Source organism: Thermobia domestica, chromosome 11 (genome assembly GCF_964235325.1).
Source record: "Thermobia domestica chromosome 11, izTheDome1.hap1.1, whole genome shotgun sequence".
Taxonomy (NCBI): Eukaryota; Metazoa; Arthropoda; class Insecta; order Zygentoma; family Lepismatidae; genus Thermobia; species Thermobia domestica.
The window spans coordinates 254,137,201-254,161,125 of NC_137464.1; the positions used below are offsets into that span (position 1 = coordinate 254,137,201).

The following is a 23,925-nucleotide window of genomic DNA, read 5'->3' on the forward strand; positions in this document are numbered from 1 at the left end:
TACTCTATAGTACTTGCTGTCTGCGTAGATTTGAGACACGAAGATCTCATTACCAGCCACAATTCGATCAATGCGCGAGCGGTCTTTTATTTGAATGTAGTTACCATCTAGCTTAGTGAACTCGCGAGAGAAAAGTATAATGTGGGAATTCTGAAGCTAGTAAAGAGGTACGACAAATTTTTAAATGAAAGTAGTGATTATGTAGAGAAAGGAGGGAAACTTCAGGTATGTAACAGAATTGTTTCTTCCAATAAAACTTGTGTTTTCCATTTTATATAACTAAATGGTCTTTATTTTCTGGATGACCCTCGTAATCCAAATTCATTTTGATAAAGTGAAGGACATTTTAACTACATTTAAAGAAGAAATCGTTAAAATTATAACACTAAAATCCAGTTCATTTCAAAAAGAAAGCAGATAATTAATTCCCCATAGAAACCAATGAGCTACAACATAAAACTGGCGAACGTACTGACCACCGTTAATTCTAGAATATATGTCTATAGAAATGCTTACCTTAAGCTATGATTAGCTGTAACTAATTCTAATTTCTGTCGCATTTCGCTGCTTATACGTAATTTGCCAATGCTACCAGGCATAGGACGAGCGGCTCCAACTTCAAACGCTCTATAAGAAAGAAAATAAATAAATGAAAATAAAATAAATAAAAAAAGAAAGCAACATTTTTCCGACAACAGCTAATGAGAGTACGTACTGAATATTTACTGTTTAACATCAAAGACCCTGAAATTCGGAGCATTTTTCCGTCCTATTACACGATAAATGTAGGCTTAGATTGATGCTTATTTCTAGACATCTAGATATCAATGAACATACTTATATATATCCACACCAATATAGTTTCCTGCAGATATATTTTTATTTTCTTTGCGAATAAAGTTGCGGGTGTTTCTTAAAAAAAATAGTGATTATTCTTCGAAGCACTATTAATTATTGCCTTCTTGTATTAAAATGAGATTGCACTTTTTGGACAAACAACTGCCAAAGCGAGATTGTTTTGTTAAAGTTTTCCTTCACTTTTAAAATTTTATAATAAAAATGATGTACTAATGTAAATGTCTGGAAAGTATTTTGACGAGATACGCTTACTGTACCAAAGAAATCAGATCAAGAATTGCCAAAGAGGCATTCAACAAGAAAACATTACTCTTAACTAGCAAGCTTATTAGTGGATTAAATAAGAAGATGGTGAAGGGCTATATATATGGAGTACTGGACTTTATGGTTCAGCGACTTGCTCGTTACAAAAGTTAGAGAAGAAATATTTAGAGAGCTTCGAAATGTGGTGTTGGAGGAAGAGATAGTAACAAACGAAGATGTTTTAAAACGGATAGGAGAGAAGAGGGCGCTTTTAGCCAGCATTCTTCGCAGGAAGGACAATTGGATTGGACACATCTTGCCAAGAAATTTTCGTCTTCATACCGCTATAGAAGGAAAGATGGAAGGAAAGCGAATAGGAAGAAGAAAACAACTGATCGATGATTTGAAAAGAAGAAAATACTGAGAGTTAAAAGAGAAAGTTAAAGATTGAGGGATGTGGAAAAAATATTTCCAGGCTCGAACTTTAAAATAAAATAAAATAATATAAAAATAGAAATAAAAACTCATTACTCCCATAACCTGCCAACGCAGAATACTTATTATTATTATTATAATATAATACTACTACTACTACTACTACTACTACTACTACTACTACTACTACTACTGCTACTACTACTACTACTACTACTACTACTACTACTACTACTACTACTACTACTACTACTACTACTACTACTACTACTACTAATAATAATAATAATAATAATAATAATAATAATAATAATAATAATAATAATAATGCATGTCAACTGTTACGAAAAAGTAATGAATACTTTTGAGGGAATAAAGTACATTCTTTCAGAATAAAAAAAGTTCGATTCACTTTTTTCGTCAAAACCATTAGCTCATTGTCACTCTGAAAATTACTTGAAAACCTCATGAACAACTCAATCTGAGCAAGTACCACCCTATGGAACATCTCACGACTAACGTGACTGTAAGAGCATTGGGTCCTAAGTGAATCTGAATCATTATTGAGAAATAGAAAAATTGAGACAGTAATTTGTAAAATTATAATAAAATTACTTCTTGGATTATTTGAAAGAAAAAATCAATAGTAGATTGTAATTTTATGTTAGAGTAGTATTAATTTTTAAAAAAAATTCATTGCAATAACTCGAATTTTAGTAGAAGTAGCCAGTAGCTTATCAAGATGGAGAAAAGACAACATACTGCTCCTAGGAATAATAGCTTTAAAAATAATGAGATCACTCACTTGATAACGTTCTTATCTTTTCCTTCGAGAAGCGAGTCTCTGCTGTCCTTTTTCACTCGTTCTTTGCCTGAAGGACCTTTGGGCTCGTTGTCTCTCATAGATAAACTAGAAGGTCCAGTAATTTCAAATTCTTCCCATTCAATACCTTCCATTCGGTCTTGGCTCGTGCTATGACTATCAGAGCAGTCCTGTCAAATGAAAAAGTGAAATTTTATTTAGATTTCTTATATGTATACTAAAATTAAAGGTACAAGACACCCTAGCAAATACTTAATAGTTTAATATACAAATTATAATCAATATCTTTTAAGGGGCGAAAACTAAATATAGTTATTGTTGATAGCAGAAGCTAAGTGAAATATCTTCTCAATGACATTATTTACAACATACTGTGTATCTCATAATATTATCTGTCTCTTGCATGGTTCTCTCCTTGTCAGGGTCAACAACTGGCTTTTTGCTTTTGTAATGACAAAGACGGGAAGAGTAGTGGAGTGGCCCGGAGGTTCAATGCCGCGTTCGCAAAAACTCTTTATTGACTTCTGCCCTTAGTCAACTGAATCCAGTTTCTACTTTGTATTCCTATTTCTGCGAGATCTATCTTAATATTGCCCTCGCATCTCCGCCTAGGTCTTCCTAATGGTTGTTTTTCTATTAGACTTCCAGTTAAAACTTTGAAAGCGTTACTACTTTCTTCCATTCTGGCTACATGACCTCCCAATCTTCGCCTCTTACACTTCATGACCCTAACAATGTTTGGCAAACCACATAAATTATGTAGTTCCTCGTTATGATGTTTCCACCATTCCCCATTCCCGTTCCTCTTGGGTCCGAATATTCGTCTCAAGATCTTGTTCTCAAATACTTTCAGTCTATGTTCTTCCCTCAGAGTAAGTGACCATGTTTCGCAGCCATACAAAACAACAGGCATGATTACCGTTTTGTATATTTTAAGCTTCAGATTTCTCGGCAGAATTCGTGACGACAAAAGAGTTTCAACTGAATAATAACATGAATTTCCTGCTTTCAGTCGACATTTAATTTCTTCGTGAATATGGTTTTGATCTGTTAATATTGATCTTAAATATTTGAAAGTATCCACTTTGTTGAAAATATTATTTGATATTTTGACACACCCATAATTTGCAGTAGTACGATAATGGCGAACTTCCATATATTTAGTTTTTTCTAGAAAAATATATACAAAAAAGTTAGAAATATTTGAACAAAAACTTATTTAAAAAAAAAAAAGCACAAAATAAGGTTAAAAGTACATAGAAAATCCTTAAAATGAACGGTAAAGTCTCAGAATATGTGTCACGCTAATTTTAATAATAAACAGTTATGCTAATAGATGTACCTGCGCTATAACCTGCCTGTCTTAAGTTAATAGATGTCGCTACTTGTGCTATAGTTTACCTGTATAACAAAGCCCTTGAATAAATGCTAAATATGATATGGAGATTAGATTAGTTGGTGAGTAAACTAAAGGCAAAAGTTTAATGTAAACAATTAGACGTCTTAATTAAGTATAATTTTAACTCACAATATACGGTGGGCCGAAGACTCAGCCGAACAACTAATGAAAATAAATTAAAAACAAGGTGTGTAATATACACAAAACAACGCATAAAGTAAACAATGAGAAGATCAATTTTTACATTGTTGTTACCATGTAAATATTCCGTATGAGACCACCTCCCGCTCTTATACGAACTCTATGTGCACTTTAGTTATCAATTATCTCGGGTTTGCAATTTAACAGTTATCAGTCAAATCAGGTTTGCAATTTAACAGTTATCAGTCATCTCAGGTTTGCAATTTAACCGTTATCAATTATCTCAGGTTTATAATTTAACAGTTATCAATTATCTCAGGTTTGCAATTTACCAGTTATCAACTATCTCAGGTTTGTAATTTAACAGCTATCAATTATCTCAGGTTTGTAATTTAACAGCTATCAATTATCTCAGGTTTGTAATTTAACAGTTCCACACCTAAGGGGACAACGACAAGAATTTCTCGATTTAATAGATTTTGGCGCCTACGCTCCTTTGTCATATAAGCTACAATGCGACGCATAACAAACACTATTATTGCCATCTTGCGTTAAAGTAACAGTGCTACTTCAGCGTTTACGCTGTTTTCTTTCTTTTTTTTTTTTCATTTTATTTTTTCCTTAATCCGAAAGAAGGTTATATTTTGTTTAAGCTGTACGTATTTTCGCTAGATTTTCAATAAAACGAGAAAATATGAAATATACGATAAATACACGTAACAATCAATTATTTTTGTCACAGTTTATATTTAGCGCTAGCGCACCGGGACGTTAAGATGAGACCCGAAGTCGATCCACAGCTCAGTAGCATACTTTTCACTCTGAATTTCACTGAGAAAATATGACTTTGGCCAATTATAATAACCTGACCAAAAGCAAAAGTGCTACCAGTAAGTTTCTTTCTTTTTCTTTTTTTCTTTCTTTCTTTTCTTTTCTTTCTTTTTTTTTTTTTACTTCTTTAAAATGCTGAAGTTTTCAAATATGTAATGCATAAGGAATAAGATAACAAGAGATATAAGGAATAATATGACATGTAGGGGATTACTTACCCTTGAATTTTGGTGTTGATTTGATTTTCTTTGATGCTGACGCATTTTGAACTCCAAGAAACTGTCTGATTGTTCTCCATCTGCTTTGGGTGGCGGCCACCGCCACTTCCCTATTCGAACTGTTTTGGCACGTCCATATGGGTCGATAAATGGTCTAGCTCCAGATGGGTCGATGCTCACTGGTTCCGGTGGCATTGGAGGGGGAGGAGGGGGTGGATTCCCAGAAGGAGGTATCTGATGATTAAAGAAAAAAATAATGTTATTTTGAAAATGTTACCATTTTTTGTTCATTCAAATTTATAACATCTAATTTTTTAGGCTTTATTTACTTTCTACTTGTTTTTGCCTGTCAAAATTTTATGGTGCAGAATTAAGTTCTGTTCGCCAATACATCAATTTGTAGTAATTTGTACAAAAAAAATATGAAAATTTGTATTGTCCACGAATATACTTGCGATTGTATTTCTGCCATGATTCAATGTTGTATTGATTGTTTCTACACCGTTAATTGATTTTGTTATTGCCTGTCTAAATAAAACTTTTGAAAATTCCATTAGTAATAGTATATTAACATCAAAGTGAAAGGTGATTTCTTATATAGTTAAACAAAAGATACATAAGGTCTTCAACCTGTAACTACCTTTAACGTAGTTTTAAATATTTACTTTCTACAGTGAACGAAAAGAACTATCCTTTCGGATAACTTTTTTTGTCGATAATGAATATGAATAACTTCTATAACTATCTAAAAATGTCGCTACTCTGTATTGCTTTTGTAGTAGAATCCTAATTCTAACTATATATAAAAATACATGAACTCACATAAAACAACGGGTACTTCCGGTTGGAAAGTTGAACGGTTGGACAGTTGGAAAGTTGAAATTTGACATGATTGTAGCTTTTCGGGAGTAACCCTCAGAAAAATTGCCAAAATGAATATTTTTTAATTTTTAGGGGGTCTAAAGGAGGGATGAAGAAATTCCCTGTGTTATTTATACGGGCCTTTTTTTTTTTTTTGGCCCTATAATCTCACGTTTTAGGTACTTAGAATTGAAATAAAAACTTGAAATTTGATACCCTTGTACGTTTCCATAGGATTATTAAACAAAATCTCTAAAAATAAAAATTTTCAATTTTAGAGTGGTTTTATGGAGAATTGAAAAATCTTCCCCATGTTATTCGGGACTAACCCACAGGAAAATTGCCAAAAGTGAATAATTTTAATTTTTACAGGGTCTAATGGGGCGATAAAGAAATTGGCTATGTTATTTAAATGGACTTTTTTTTCTTCCTATAATCTCATATTTTAGGTGCTTGGAATTGGAATAAAAACTTGAAATTCAGTACACTTGTACATTCTCGTTACCGTTACCTAAGTAAAGCACCAAAAATGAAAATTTCCAACTTTAGAGTGGTTTTATAGGAAACTAAAACATTTTTGCCATGTTATTTATATGGGAGATCATAGACAGGCACTTCCGGCATGATCAGAACGATGAAATTTGGCATGATTGTAGCCTTCTGGTACTAACTCAAAAGAAAATTGCGAAAAGTGAATACTTTTAGTTTTTTAAGGGGTCTAAAAAGGAGATGAAGAAATTCCCATGATTTTTAAATGGGCGTTTTCTTGGGATACAAAATCTTATCTTTTAGACAGTTGAAATAGAAAAAGAAATTCCGTAGAATTGTGGGTTTAAGAAGTACGAGGTCGTAAGCGGAGCAAATGTGGAGTTCTAGGGACAGAGCCCCCAGCTAGCTGAAGGCTAATCTAAATATAAAACTACCAAACGTAATAAAAAAAATAAATAAATAAACGTATAACAAGCAGCATAATACAAAAATGAACAATGTGGAACAAAATGCGTATTTGTACGAAATAGATACCTTAGCTAGTTGACTCTGAGAATCGACCGAGCTTCTTCTGTTCTTGAGCTCGTTGAGCACACTTCCAAACGCTGTGTGAGGATTCGAAGGACTCTGACTTTTGCTGCTAAATTTTCTCATTGCACCAGTCTCTCTTGTCACAGGAGAGTACTGTGGAGCCTGTAAAACAATTGTCTTACTTATGAAACATCAAAGATAACTTTACAAAACAAATATCTAGTATATAAGGAGAAGTAATTTTAATATAAGTATGATGATCCAGTTATATACAGAGTCCGGCAGTTGTTATCCTGTATCAGGATACTGGTACTGACAATTGTTCTGAAATTTAAATATGTTGTAGTATGTTTTTCACCCAACAGATGTCGGGACTGTCAACTGTTTTCAGTTACAATTATGTTGTAGTACGGTTTTTCGCTCAACAGATGTCGGTACTGTCTGCACAGTTAGTGAGATAAGAAAATAGCAGGGGCACGCATGACGTTCGAGCAGCGTTTAAGTACGTTTTGAAGTGTTTTTTTCATCAGGTTTGGAAATGGCATCAAAGTGCAGCGTCAGTGGAGAGGGGAGTTTGGTACTGAACTACCAACCCGCCTAACAATCAAACGCATTGTTGACAAGTTTGAGGCGCATGGAACGACCGCTACAGCTACAGCGGTCAATGTATCAATGGAGACTAATGCGCATACCTCTGTTATCTTTTGGCGAAGGTTCTCGAGCGTCCCAACTGAAAACAATTGACAATGCACGACATCTGTTGGGCGAAAAACATACTACAAGATACTAAAATTTCAGAACAATTATCAATGTCAGTATCCCGATACAGGATGACAAAGAGTGGATACATTTTTCGGGTGGATTCTTATTTTGAAATTTTAATAAAAAAAAATTCTACATTTGATTAGGATTACCATGTGTCAACATTTCTGTTGACATGTCCGTATTTTGAAAATAAAAATTTTATGCTACCTCTTGTGTGTGTGTCAAAGTCAAGAAATGAAGAAAGATACTTACCATCACACTGATGGACACTCTATACCTCTTGAAAATAAATTACTGTAATAATACTATAAACATCGATTTTCATTCAACAAATAAGGAAAATTTCTACTAAAAGATTAAGTTAGCCTTTGTAACTGGAAAAAAATTACATGTAAATGAAACACTTAAGGCCCCACAAAGTACAAAAACGACCATTATGGTAACGAAGGTATTAACCCTCGCACTACCTAGGTATTTTTTGCAACGCGGACTACAAAGGGGGAGGGGGTCATTTTGTGCCTACCTGTTAAGGTTAAATATATCTCGCAAAAGAAACAAATTAAAAATTCTCTCAAAAATCTACAGGGACTGAAGTGAAGAGTACACAGAACGAGACTAACAGTTACTTTTTATGCTGCCATCTAGGAATGGCAATTCTAAATGTCAGTCACATCTCCTATCAACGAGGAGCAAGGGGTACTTTGTGCCCACCAACTTAAAATAGCAAATTTCATGAGATACGTTAGAGTTCAATTTGTACTACGTTAAGGTATACGCTTTAGCTAAACATGTTGAGGAATAACGTATTTTCTTACAATTTTAAAGAAACGATCATAAGAGTAATTATAAAAAAAATATACTATGGTGGGCACAAAGTACCCCCCATTGGTAGTCCGAGAGTTAAAGTAAGTTTCTCTATGAAGTAATATTACACGGCGAGTAATATTTTCCTTTTCATAGGCTCTATCTGATCTGTGACATGATTCCTAATCTGACAAATGAAAAGAATATATATTTACTTTTACCCGTACATGTCCTCTTTTTCGGCTCCTAAAAATGGTTTGGGGTGAATTTTAGAGCAATGACTATATATATATATATATCCATTTCTGGGTATATAGACAGCTGCTCCAACTTGTACCATTATTAATTTTAATTAATTATATCAGCTCGCCTAAAGCGTTTTTGCCCTCTACTACAAAAGTTTGTCCATACTGTATTAGCTGGTAATCCCATTAAGTGAAAAACTATTGTATATGATTCAGAAAGAATTCACAGGGATTCGCGTTTGCTTATGGCCAGTTTATTTGAATAATTAGAATTATTATTGGATAGAAAAAAACTTTAAAGTATCCCTCCTTAAATTTAGGCTTAATTATTGCATTTTAATACACCAAACATAAGCCAAACAAATACGTAAGCAGTGCATGGTCTTCATGCAGTGCACAATTACTTATGGTGGCAAGCAAGTACTAAGTATTGTGCGATTATGCTAGCAAGTTATAGAAAACACAAATTACATACATATACATTATAATAAAACAACGTACTTTCTAATGCTAAAGATAATACCAAATATTGACAATATATATATGTCCTAACTGTACTGCAGCAGGAATACAAGACATAACTAACTTTAGTTTCGACGCGATTTTATCAATGTTTAGTATTATATACATGCAAATCTTCTTTTATTTAACTAGAAATATTCAATAAGGTTCTATTACGATTATGAAAAACCTGCTGAAACAGAAATCTTATAACACAAAGAAACAAATTTCGATTGTGATTAAACCTCTGAATTGGACAAAAGTTCATAAAGTATATATATATATATATATATATATATATATATATATATATATATATTATTATTATTATTATTATAATCTTCTGAAGTAGTCGCATTTATGTTTAACTAACCGTGGCGAATTTAGGCCACAATATAACAGAGAAGCTTGTTTACGTTGATTTCTCAGAGATAATGTTGTAGCATCATGATAGTGAAGGTTGTAAACACTAAACTAGTAATCAACACATAAAATATTGCATTAAGGATGTCAATGTTAACAATACTATTCTGGTAGGTCTTTTTTCTTGTAAACGTTGATACAATTTCAACATAAAACACACGTTATATGAGGTGCCTCAGGTACAAGGGATATAGGAGGCAATTTTAGGCGAAGGTAAGGCAATTACAACAAAATATATTAAGAAGATATATTTAAAAAGGGGCTATGTTTGGTAAGCATGGAGAATTGTGGCTATCTAGTAGATGGTAAAAGTTTAAACTTTGGAGAACATTGCAGCAAATAAAAAAGAGTAAATTTCAAAAAGTGTTTTAACTGTTTTTTCAATGAAAACAATAAAATATTTTCTATATAGAGAGTAGAAACATACATGATCAACATGTATATCAAATAACGACCCAATTAATGTCTTGATGGACACTATTTTTCTATACATTTAGGAAGAAATTTTTCTTTTATTTCCACAAGAATTTACTCTAAAATTTTAAGATTATAAGTAAATAATAAATTAATTGTTATTATATAACAACTATGTTGAAATCATGTCTCTAATTTTTGTAGAAAATGCTCTTTGTTTTATAATTATGAATGAAAAGTAGCTTGAAAATGTGTCTTTTATTTAGTACTTCGCAGAAGATGTCCTTTGTTTTATAGTTATCAATGAGAAATAGTTTCAAAATGTGTATGTCTCTAATTGAACATTTTTTGAAAATGTTCTTTGTTTTATAGTTATCAATGAAAAGAAGTTTCATAATGTATACATTTCTAATTTAGAATTTTAAGAAAATATTCTTTGTTTTACATTATCAATGAAAAAAGTTTGAAAATATGTCTCTAATTTAACATTGTTAGAAAATTTCTTTGTTTTACAGATATCAATGGAAAAAGTTTGAAAGTTTATATCTCCAATTTAACACTTTTATAAAATTTCTTCGTTTTACAGATATTAATGGAAAAAAATTAAAATTTATATCTCCAATTTAACACTTCTAGAAAATTTATGTTTTACAGTTATCAATGGAAAAAGTTTGAAGATATATGTCTTCAATTTAACACTTAGAAAATTTCTTTATTGTACAGATATCAATGGAAAAAGTTTGAAACTTTATATCTTCAATTTAACATTTCTAGAAAATTTCTTTGTTTCATAAATATCAATAAAAAAGTTTGAAAATATATGTCCATAATTTAACATTTTTAGAACATCATCTGTGTTTTACAGATATCAGTGAAAAAATGCTCTTTTGTTTTATAGTAAGCAATGAGAAAAAATAGCTTAAAAATGTCTCTCTAACTTAAGTTTATAGAAAATGCTCTTTGTTTTATAATTATCAATGAAAAATACTGTAGTTTGAAAATGTATGTATACAATTTAACATTTTGTAGAAAGTGTTCTTTGTTCTATAGTTATCAATGAAAATTTGTTGAATAAATGTAGAAACTCACCCTTTTCTGTTGGAATTATCTGTAAGGTATTAGTAGGTCTTAAAAATAAGGACAAACAAATTAAAACCTGATGTATAAATTCAAGTTATAGCTGAATTTTGTGTTAAATAAAAATATAGATTTCCCCATATGTTCCATGTACCCTAAGCCCGTCATATAAAAATGAATTTAAATATGTTTGTCGCCCACACGAGTGCAACATTAAAAAGAAGAAAAAGAATTCATTTATTTTTTTGTAAGTCCATTGTTAGTGATCCATCCATCTTGAAGATGAACTGAAGAAGTGAGGTAGATGTTTAGCTCTGCTGCATAATGCTCTTCTTTGATGCAATATGTATCTTAAACTCTTCGTCTTTGCAACGACAAAAGACCAACTGCAACAAGCTCTTCAGTTTCTTCACAATGTAATATTTCTTTCCACAACAGGGAAATAGTAATAGCTCAGTTTGATCAAAGTAGTCCTTAAAATTTACCTTACACTAACAATTCATATCATTGTATGAGAACCAAAGAAACATAAGTCCAAGAATGGAATTTGTGTTTACTTGGATTATGAACATAATTCTGAAAGCCCCAATCGGTGTTATTTGAGTGTTATTGAAGTTGACTTTGTCACTGACTTTTGCTATGCAATAATGTGTTTAGCATCTTATTAAAAAAAAAAAAAAAAAAAAAATGTTTGAAAAAAAAAACCCCTCTCTCCTGTAAACCTAAGAAAATGGAGTTACGTCCCTCTGGTTCTCATAGGACGATATAATGGAGGATATATCGTATGAAGCACATTCACATTGAAGACAATTATATTTCTCCCTTACATCTAAAAGCCATTTTACTCTATCCTGTAGACGATATAAAAGCTTAAAGTAAAGATATTGGAGTCATTCAGAATAGACACCATTGATCATACAATTCTATATAAGGACATTAGAAGCAGGGACCACAATGGTTTATTATTTGCGACAATTTGTTGGGATAGTCAGAAGAAATTAAATGCCTATTTTTTAACTATTTTTCCATTTTTTCATTTTATTTTCCTCTTTTTGTATCCTAATTCCTAATTCTTCATAATATTGTAAAAAAAAAAAAAAAAAGTATTTAGATTTCATTCATTTCTCTTATTTTTATAATTGCTAATAAATTATCACAGTTCTTTGAACACACTATTGTAGTAATGTTGAAACACGTGGAATGAAATGGCAACTTAACTGTGTTCAAAATTGTATATCTGAAACCGCAGCAATTAACAAATTATATGTGTGTTTTATTTTCTTTAATGTAGTATAAAATCATTTAGTTTCGAATTTCGGATTTTGTAATTGCACATGCGTTATAATATCTATCTTACTCATACTTTAAAAGCTTTTTTGTTATTCTATGAATGCATGGTTTACTAGTCTAATTAACAATATTATTGGGCAGACAATATAATAATAGCGTTGATTTAGAACCAATTCGGCTATTTTGCACTTATTGCACTGAAAAAAAGGAAGTGAATTAGGAAACTCAATCTGCATTTTTATTTGTTTCTAAAATGATTTGAAAACACATCTGCAGGGGCGGCAAAACCTCTTAACCTCTTTTCTTTTTCGTTAACAGTGTAATCAAATTACAAATATTTAAAACACTGGGACAATTGTACTTACAACCTTGGTTTCCGAACATTGTAAGAATTGTTATGAAAACTGAAACACTACACCACACCAAGTAGAAATCCAATCACTAACCTGTATGAATGTTTCTTGTTGCACTTTGCTAGGAGATACAAATGCATTGTTGTTGTTGTTAGTCTGGTGCAAGGGGGAACCAAAGCGTGTTTTGGGTGGTAAAGGGGGAGGGTGGTCAGGCGGTGAGCGACTAGGGACCTGTCGTTTCTCTGGAGACCAAAGATCACCATTGGAAGAATCATGGAATGAGACCTGGTCAAACCAAGATTAATTTTTAAACACTCTCTTATTGATATATAACACCATAAAACAACATTCAAAATTTTGTTGAAGCTATTATTTTATTCTGTCTCGTGGATCAGAGCAAAACAATTTTTAATACGCATTTTAATGAAGAGAATTCTCATTTACAAATTCTATCAATGTAGAAAGAAACTACTATCATAGGGTGGAAAATGTTAGTATTTTAACAGTCATCTGGTTCGTTATCAAGAACTATTGAAAAAATAAGTTGAAAGACTCACAGGTTCAATTGTCAATATGACGGCTGTATTTTTGTTAAACTTGAGAAACACCTTTGTTAAACTTGAGAAACATGTTCTTTGTTAAACCTGCGAAATATCTTCATTGTTAAACTCGAGAAACACATTCTTTGTTAAACTTGAGAAACATTTTCGTTCTTAACCTTGAGAAAGAATTTCAATTATTATATTTTCATCAACCATTTTATAGAAAAAACGACAGTAATAATTTTCTTAGATTACAGGAGCTCAATTTTTTAAAATTAAAATTGGATATTTAGATACTAATTTACTTTATTAGATTTAAGAGTAAATAGGTAGAAAACCAATTGTTTAAAAGGCTAAAAAAAAAAAAAAAAAAAAAAAAAAAAAAAAAAAAAAACATAATACACTATTTGGTGTGTACCGTATAATCTGTAATTCGAAATACCGCTGTTTATTATCGCCATTTACGCAAGATTTCTTACTCTTGTTTTCTTAATTGGTGTTACTAATTTTGGTAAAAGTAAACAGTATTCCTGAGACAAATCATTTCTATTTCAATTCTTCCTCATTAAAGTTAGAAATAAATCGATTTTAATACTTTGTTATTACAAGTCTATTAGCATAACTAATTAAAATTTTACTTTGATTTGTCACTGCTTATTATTTTTATATTAACATCAATTTTAAACGAAGTTTCTAGACTGGTTATTTAAACTTCAGATTTAAAAAAAAAATGAAATAAAGTTATTCTGTTAGCAAATAACGTACACTCAATACATACATTTGCTATGTCGTATTTTGTAATATTTTTCAATAAAATAAAGGAAATATATGATCGTAAACAGAATTATTTACGGAAATGAAAATCTTCACCTAACGGCAAATATACATAAAACCAGTAAGAATATAGCAATATTTTGCACATTTTGGTTCCAAAATTTTGTTTATGTACTGTTGCAAAAATCCACAGAAAGTAATTGTCCCCTGAAAGACGTTTATGATATTATTGATGCATTATATAGCTTCAATATGTATGAGACTTGAAGTGCTGATTTTTTACAAGCTTAAGAGATTGTCTTATAATAAACATATTTTATCTTTCCATAGATCTGAAATGATATTTGATAATTACAATTTCTATACTTTAACTGAAAAAAAGGACAATATTGTGATGCAGAGAATATATTTATCTCAAATTTAAGTGTCTACAGGAATTACTTAAGTAGATAATACTGTATAACAAAACATACTTTAAATCTTATAGTCCAACCATTATTACTCAACAAAAATAAACATTATAAAATATGTTGCGTTATCTTTCTCGCTTCAAATAAATCTTTAATATATGTGAATAATGTTAATTTTCGTCGGTACTTTATTTTATTTTATAAAAGTAATAACATTGATTATCAAACTTATTTGTTTTTATTGAATTTTTGCTTGATTACTGAAAAAAGCTTGGTTTCATCCGTGACCTCAAGCGCCTACTTAAGAATAATTAAGTCTAAAACGGATATATGAATTTATATGTTTTCTTTTGAAAAATCACACACATAATTTATACTATTAAGATGTTAACGAACTTCCAGTTTTAATAATGCTGAATATTAATTAATATTGGATATTTTAAGTTCAGAGAAAGAAAAGTTCTTAGATAAACACAACCTGGAGTCGAAAACTAATAAACACCTATCGAAAACCACTTTTTATTTTGCACAAAAATATTTTTTTTAATAAATGAGCGTAGTTAAGGTATTTCTCATTGTTCCTATTGTTAAGTAGTTTGTCGCTCAACTTTATGACGCCATATTCGATTTAAGATGTTTAACGTGATTTAAGTGTTTCTCAACTTGAAAATGTCTTATGGCAATAACTCCAATATTACTCAATGGTATTTTGAAAGCGTTTTATTGTTCAAGGTCATTTTGAAGAAATAATAATAAAAACAGTAATGCAGAACCAGCAAACATCCTTAAAAAAATTAACAATAGGAAGAAAAAATTGCTGAAAATATTAAGAAAGGAAAGTATTCCAAGAATAGCGATATGCGGAATGAAGATTTGTTTTGTAGAAAAACGAAAGAAGTACATTCAAAAAGAAAACTATTTACATAGTCTACTGAAGATGTTTTATCAACTACGACAGTCACTTCGAAGAAGATATTACAAAAACAGTTTTATATTTGTTATTTTCCCTGGTACACATTTGTTACATATATTGATTGTAAAACGACGACATTTTATTTCAGATTAATCCCTTGCGTACCAGTGACATCCATATAAATGTCATGAAAACGTATTCTTTATTAGGGGTCGTATTAATCCTGGAGATGAAGAACTTTGTTAATGGATGCAAGACAAGACTAAGTTCTACTACTTCTCCTTAAATGATAGCATCTTATTGACAGAAAAAAAAAAAAAAGTGTTCTCTCAGCAGATGCCAGGCCTAAGGGAGCATTCAATTACGACACACATGTGTTTAATTTTGACGATAAACAATTAGCAACTTCGAGATCAGAAAAGGAAAATCTTTGTCTCTGATCTCCGGTCAGTGTTGCCAACCTGAAGCAGCATAAAATCTCTTCATTACATCAGAATTTCCCTTTTTCAGTCCAAATGATCCACAATACAAATAATTGATTTATCAGTGATCTGAGTGATCTGAGTGCTAACTATATCTTTATATAACGGTGTAGACAGTCTTTTAAAAGTAAATGAAAACCGAGTATTACAGCACGCACATTGGAAAATGACACGTGGAATGCAAGGGGTTAATCAATCTTAATAATTCAATTATGAACAATTTTATCTTGCTCACGAAGAAACTGTACTTCAATCCAACAGCTTCAGTATGTACTGACACTTTTTTAGAAGTCATCGAAAAAGGAGTCAGCGCACACTGAAACCGTTTGATTGAAGTATAACTTTTTCGCGATACAAGGTTAGACTATTCATATATGGATTATTCATAATGTATCCTTAGCATCTATCATCAAGTATTAACAAAACGTTCTTCTACTGAGTTTACATTATTTAGCGTTAAGTTGTCGTTATAAGCTATAATGTTTGAAAGGCATTTGTGTACCAGAGAAATTACAGATTACTGAAGGACAGAATTACTACTTTATTTCAAGAGAAGTTTTTGTTTTTACATTCACAGGAAAGTACACTAACAATTTACAGAAGAAAGACAAATATACCCTTATTTTATTACCATATAATTCCATGAAAAAATACGTACACTCATATTGTTTTTTTTTTTTTTTAAAAAAAAAAAAAAAACCTTCAAATCTGATTCTTTCTTAACTTTATACTACACGTAGCAAAATACATTACTTTTGTAGTAATCTTAGTTTTAGGGCTTACATTTTATTCTACATGCTAATGGAAACTAAAAACTTTCTCCGCGAAACGAAACCGTGATCACGTGCATAATATACACACTTCTTAATCACTTGGGGATCTTTCAAAACATCTTACCTAAGTTACGACATAAAGTCTTTTACAGGTAAAGTGGGTAGACTAAATATGAATGTTCAAGTTTTCTAAATATGAATGTACATTAAGTCAAAATAAAATTTATATGTATCGCAACACTGGAATAGCATTCTTTGTATTTATTATAATTTGTGAACAGTTACACAGACTATTAAGTTTCGTTTCTAAAGAAAAATCAAAATACTCATGTTACGCGTTTTGATAGTGAGGCAATTATTTAAAAAAAAAAACTTAAGAATACTAAGACAAAGGAACAATACGACCCTGTAAGTTTCTTTACGACTTTCTACTCTCTAGTATTTGAATATTCATGCTGAATCATTACAGAAAGTTAAATTACAATAAAATCTATTAAGTTATCCATTTCTTTAACGTAGATATCTGCTAAATTTGGCCGCATGTGTGTAAAATCGTGTAAATACGACTTTGTCACTTTACAAGTTGGGAATTTTCTGTAGAACCAAGTACGACTAACTTAAGAGTTTACTGTAATTTGTAAATTGGCCATTTGTACGGAACCGAGGATAGTCAATGTAGTTTCATTATACTTTCAAGTTGGCCATTTCTATAGAACCATAAATACCAAACTTAGATTTCATTGTACTTGTACATTAGCCATTTTCATGGAATCAACAATGGTCAAATTAATTTCATTGTACTTCGGAAGTTGGCCAATTTTAGAACCAAAAATAGCTAACTTGGATTTCAATGCATTTTGTAAATTTGCCATTTTTGTAAAACCAAGGAAGGTCAAGTTAGATTTCACTGTAATTTATAAGTGGGCATTTTTCCTTGAATCAAGGAGGCTTCCTTAGGTTCTACAATACGTTGTAAGTTGATCAGTTAAATAAGTTGACTTGTTTTAAAAAGCCACGCTGGGCAATTTACATGGATTGCACGGAATATGTTTTTAAGAGAGCAATGCCTTAGATAATATCAGAAATTTAACACGGCTCTCGAAACATAAAATTAACTTTGTTTCTCGTTTCTTGTGTTGCAGACATCAGAAAAAAAAAGTACTAAAATCTACAAAATAAAGCAAAATTAGTACCCATCACTCAGTAAAGACAACACTGATGATAGTAACAATAGTACACGATACAACAAGGAAGTTATATTAATATTACATACAAGCCAAGTAAAATTACTACTACAGAATCATTAACATACACAACCTACCAGAGAAACTAGTTACAACTTGCAATACGACTAGGAGTTCTATTCGTACTACTTCAACAAACAGAAAGATATTAGAAGAAAGATACAACTATAATTTGCACTAAAAGTCAACAATATTACAAGTGTTAAAAGTGAATATTGTATGCCATGCTACTACGTTTACCTAAATACAATACTGATAGTATTAAAAGAAAAATACTATGACAATACGAAGTACACACTTCTGATAAACAAAACATGATACATATTTCACAGCATTCGGAATTGATTTATTTATGTACACTAGACACTACTAAACAGCGTCATTCGTTAAATTATAACTGTTTTGTCGAATAACTGTTTGATCGAATATAGCTAATATTCGAAAATGTTTCAACAAAACAATTCCATACGTATTTCGACGAAATTAATCTCCAATGACGGACAAATGTAAATTTATTTATTTTATACCCTCAACATCCCACTACACACAAATCACACGAACGTCTCTCGCTAGCACATGGAAAAATGTCTTACTTTCTAATGTTTAATTATTACAACACATCGAAGAAATACTCATTTTTTAATATTTCATTTAAACTAAAGATTTTATATCAAAACATTGCTGTACAAAATTGTAGCACAGATGTGGACCAGATTTGACTATTGCAGTTGATTTTTACTACAGAAGAACGGTGCTTTCATACGGTATTTAAGTCATTGTGTTTCTCTCAAAAACTGATATAAAACCTTACAATGTATTTTATTATGAAACATAGCATTGCATAACGTAAATGGTCTTCCAGGTTAGATACAAAACTATAGGCGTAACAAGGTTGTGAATTGTGTAATTTATCCACAGAATCTACCAAATTTCGGAATTAATCAGGAAAATTATATATATAGTATAGTCAGATAACAATTTGTTCATCACGCGTTTACATGACATAAGGATGATCTACGGATTCCTTGCAGCAAAGATATCAATTACAACAGAAGTGCCGTGTCTCCTCATTACATTTGAATATTGTATGGTTAATTACTTTCAAAGTATAATTACTTTAATTAATTATATTTTAAGTAATTACAGAAAATGTTACAATAAATATAGAAGTTTATTTCTTGTTAACGGAATTATGGAGATTCTGGTAAATTTTGATCTCTGATTCGACTGTCAATGTTTATAATCTGATGGTAACATTCAGCATAAACGTTATTTTTCATGATTTTTCCATTTTCATTAATTCCGTTCTCTAACCATTTTTCTATCAATTCTACTTTTAGTGCACTTGAAATAAATAGTATCACTTAAGAATCTTTAAAATTGAATATATAAAAGAAAACTTTTTATAACAGTTACAGTAGTTTATTAAAAATGCTGTAATTTTACTGTTTGTTAATATTACAGTACTTTGTAATGAAACAAAAGATGGAAATGCTAAAGACACTATGAAAAATATATTATTATACTATTTGTGTTACTTTGAATTAAAAAATATGCGGATATATCCGTATTTGAAGGTCAAAGAGCTAAGACTGATGTTCGTACAGGAAATTCAGGACAAAAGTGATGTGGAACTGTTTAGTTTGCTATACATAAACATGTAACTTGTCGACGACACTTTAAAGTACAATTTTGAGTTCTCGTATTAGGAAAAGTATGCAGTTATAAAACTAAGCACCATAAAAACACGTACTAATTATCATTAGCACTTATTCCTACAGAGCAGATGATTATTTTCTTCGAGTCTGGACAAAGATAATGAGAAGAAAGCATCTATTAACAAGGAAAGTTAACAACTATATTTCAAGAGCTGCTGCTGCTGCTATTATTATTATTATTATTATTATTATTATTATTATTATTATTATTATTATTATTATTATTATTTCAACACTGAAGGAAATCACCATTAAAAATGCAGTAGTTCAAGCAATGTTAATTTTTACATGATATGCAGTGAAAACGGTGAAATCTTGTCGCTGGGACGTTTGTGTTTGGATTGTTTGTTTAGATGATCAATTTTTGTAGTTGTAAGATTTTATCTCATTCTTTTGTTAATTATTTTGTTAAATACATTATCACTACTCATAAACAAAGTACAGAAGAAACACTTTCTTGATATGCAAAGAACATAAGATACAACTATCAATACTTCATTTTTAACTAATGTAAGAAAAAAAATATACACATATACAGGACAGAAAAAGGAAGACAATAAATAATATAAAAGAAATAAGAAGATCAAAAAGTCAATAGTGAAAGAAGACGAAAACAAAATTATTACTAAAACAATAACATTTTGCACAACAAATAACAAAATTAAAATTTTTCCATATTTTTACTATCCAAAAAAACCAACACATTCTTAGCAAAACAATACCTTGGAATAGCTGCTTAACGTGTCAGTATTTGATAATGATGTATAACAACTACTGGAAGTCCCAAACATCTGAAGAGCCTGAGAAGATCTGCCATAAATCATGCTTCCATGATGGACTTCCTACAAAAATATAAGCAAGCGCAAACATGCAAAGAAAAATGTTAGTATGGTAAGACTTTTTTAAAAAACAACCACGCGATCCTTTTACTAATAGACTATTAGGTTAGGTTCTATCTTCACCCTGCCCTTACATACAATAAGATTCTCAGTTACAAGCCAACACAAGCACGTTAAAATGTACGAATTTTTGTCTCTCCCTTCTAGGTATGTTACAGGAAACCCTATTTAAACTATTATTTTCCCCTCCTTAAGGGAAAATATCACTTTTTCTACGAGACGAGCAGGGCCGTAATTTGTGGGGGCAGGGGGGGCAACTGCCCCTTCCCCCCCAGAAACTTCTCGCCGTTCGAGGGGGTCCCATTTTAAGACAAAAATTTTCTTACTCCATATACGATACGAACACGAAATCATAAATGAAGCATCAAACAGGTTCACTACATTACATAAACAAGATAGCACATAAAAAGTAAATAAAACAAAAATGAATCGTGGGTCCATTTCGATATATATTAGGGACCCTAGAAATAATATTTATTTGTATGGCTTTGAGATTTGCCAATATTGTTTCCTTAATTGATTTGTCATGTATGGAACGGTCCCATGGGTGTAACTAACGGCCCCGCAGACCTTTCCGTGCGGAAGGACCCACAGGCTCCAGGGGGCTCATGAAGAGTAAGAGAAAAATGAAAAGAGCAGGCCCAAGAATTAGGAAAAACTTTTTAGGGGACCCAAATACGCGTATTAAAGCCCCCCCCCCCGCAGAAAAAATATAAGTTACGGCGCTGGAGACGAGACGTGTGTTTCCTGTCAATACCTTAGACCAGTAATCTGTTCTCAGTAAATTACAACAGCTAATATCTCCAAGTGTAACAGCACGTAATATTCTGCGCTTCATTCTGATCCTTCCAGCCTTTTGCGCAACAATACAGGGATGTAAAAACTTTTGAGGCCGAACGCATAACTTGAGCAAAAAAATATAACAACTGTCCGAGGTGTTTTTCTGTGATAATGTTCCCTGTCATCCTCGGCACCAAATGAAATGAAAACTTTCAGTTTAACGTCCCACGATTATGCCCTCTGGGCTAAGGGAGATGATGATTAAAGCAATTGAATGATGATGATAGAAGAATTGGAAGAATGAGAAAGTGGGAGGAAACGGGAGTGCTCCGAGAAAATCCACGAAAACGATGTTGTCTACCACAAACTTACCGTGCCCCACCCCCCTTCTCGGCACCAAAGAGAATAAACATTAATCTTCCAGACTGGCCAGACAACTCGTATAAGGAGCCACGGTGGTTCAGAGGTAGAGCGTTCACCTCTGGTGCATGGGGTCCCTGATTCGATCCCAGCTCGTGCCAAGTGAACTTTGTGGTGGACAAATACCGTGTGCGTGGGTTTTCTCGAGGTTCTCCCGTTTCCTCTCACTTTCTTCATTCCACCATTTCATTCATTTTTCATCAACATCGTCTCCTTTAGCCTAGCCGGCATAATCGTGGGACGTAAAACTTGAAGATTTCATTTCATTTTTTTACAACTCGTATAATTAAAAAAATAAAAAAGGAAGCGACTTCAAATTGAATTATACAGAAGTATTATACAAACTATCATTGCCAAAACTGTTACTCCTGATATGAATTGAGAAGATTATTACGTCTGTCTTGTTTCGGGTTCCCATTAGTAGCAGAATTTCTTGTTCACAACAGCGTTACGCTCTTAGAACAGTAAATAAAATCATCAATTTTGGTAGCGTTTTATATGAAAACATTCATATAAAAGTACAACTTATTTGCACATCATTTCTTACGTGGTATATCCAAAATATGTTTCCCTTTTAGAGTATAACAAAACTAAGTATGTCTGTTTATAAACGATGACATATTTAAAAAAAAAAAAAAAAAATGAGAATAATAATAAAGGATCAAACAAATGGATTTATTATGTAGAAATATGAATATTTGAGGATACTGGAGGTTGCAAGTTTATACATATCGAAAATATCTCTAACTTATTCCAAAATTTGCGCTTTCAAGAAAGTTTTGAATCAGTCCCTGTGTGAGATCGAAACGACATCAGCTTCCACCAAAATCGAACTCGCATCTTTCGCACTGGAAATGCATATAATAAACATAGAGTCACGAGAAAATTCTGACTCGACCTACGTTCTTACTTTCCATAAAATTGTTTTTGCATTCTAAGTATAAACAATACGGGGAGCAGAACATTTGCAATATTATTACAAGATTAGTTAGTAATCTTTGACCCATTTTACAAGCCAAATACACGATTTTATTTTTTAAGGACTTAAGCTACGGTTTTAAAGTCACTTCTTAACACAAAGAAAATGCAATGAATTTAATATGTATATATAAGAAATTAAAGGAAACGCCAGGTGCCTACAATTGCTCTGGGTTTGTTGAAGTTTAGCGTTTCCCTTTACAGCAACATAATTACGCTAGTTGTCGCCCGGGGCAAAAACTCGCCTTGGCGCCCCTTACAAACCAAACCAAAACGCTCCCCCAAATTTTTGTCCAATTTTGAGCTCTCTCAATCCGATGTCCCCACCCGAGTTACGTCACTGTCCCTTTAGAACCGAGGCTTAGAGACGTGGATACATAGTGTAAGGTAGAATCTGAACCGCCATAATCCGTTCAAAATTCAATACTCTCCTACCGAGAAAAACCGAAATACGTGCACCAAAAGCGCGCGCGCTAGCTGCTGCACCAACGTGAAGAGTTACCAGGCATCTACAAGTCAAACTATCTATTCCACATATAACAATACTTATTTAAAACAATGTCTTTAAAGTTTGACATACATGTACTGACAACCAGAGCTTTAAAAATCAACTCCAGATTTCGCTAAGCAGTACAAGTTTCTGTATTGTTATTCCATTGTGTTTTTAAAATGATAACAAGGATTTTCAAAATAGCAACGAAATAGAAAAAAAAAAAAAAAGACGGCAAATTAAACTGAAGGCGACCATAAGATTTTTTTCTTTCTTGCGGGAGGCAAATTACAATAAAATGTAGGTAGGGAAACAAAAATTCATAATTTTAAACGTTCATTTTTTCATTAGCAAAAGCCACAACAATAAGACTTACCTTTGTATCAATTATTATCATACATTTTGTAATTCTCGATTATGTCGCATAGCATGGTTACAAAATATTTTTAATTCATCAATAGTCTTATTGTCGCTGGCTTAAGTTAATGCTGATCTTATGAAAAAATTGCACATGCATCATCATGCAAACACAGATTATATAGAAATAGACACTATAGCTAGATTAAGCTTTGACAACTATTACACACGTATCATTAACTAATTCTCAGCGAAACATTGCTATACTCACTAAACTAAACTAAATAAACACACAAACACAGTTAGATATGCACCACATGCTGTTACAATAACGCACGACAGATAGCAAGCTATTTTATAGCATCTATGAAAGCGATATTACAGAGAATTCACATAGTATTGCTATTTAGTATAGCTTTCACGTAAAGCATTTCTAGCAATTGG

At 31.7% G+C, this 23,925-nt stretch overlaps 1 protein-coding gene across 10 annotated transcripts in view; it reads right to left on the reverse strand.

The window, feature by feature from the left end:
- Myo10A (unconventional myosin 10A) overlaps nucleotides 1–23,925 on the reverse strand; it is a 744,055-nt gene that overhangs the window by 279,312 nt on the left and 440,818 nt on the right. For 8 of the 10 annotated variants that reach the window (XM_081732073.1, XM_081732074.1, XM_081732068.1 and 5 more), the window contains 6 exons: nucleotides 20,280–20,399; nucleotides 12,795–12,986; nucleotides 6,833–6,991; nucleotides 4,949–5,182; nucleotides 2,342–2,529; nucleotides 517–627 (listed from right to left, as the gene is read on the reverse strand). In XM_081732073.1, the coding sequence (XP_081588199.1) occupies nucleotides 517–627; nucleotides 2,342–2,529; nucleotides 4,949–5,182; nucleotides 6,833–6,991; nucleotides 12,795–12,986; nucleotides 20,280–20,399 (1,004 nt within the window). The remainder of the gene's footprint in view (nucleotides 1–516; nucleotides 628–2,341; nucleotides 2,530–4,948; nucleotides 5,183–6,832; nucleotides 6,992–12,794; nucleotides 12,987–20,279; nucleotides 20,400–23,925) is intronic. The other 2 variants (XM_081732069.1, XM_081732072.1) reach the window with 2 other exon arrangements.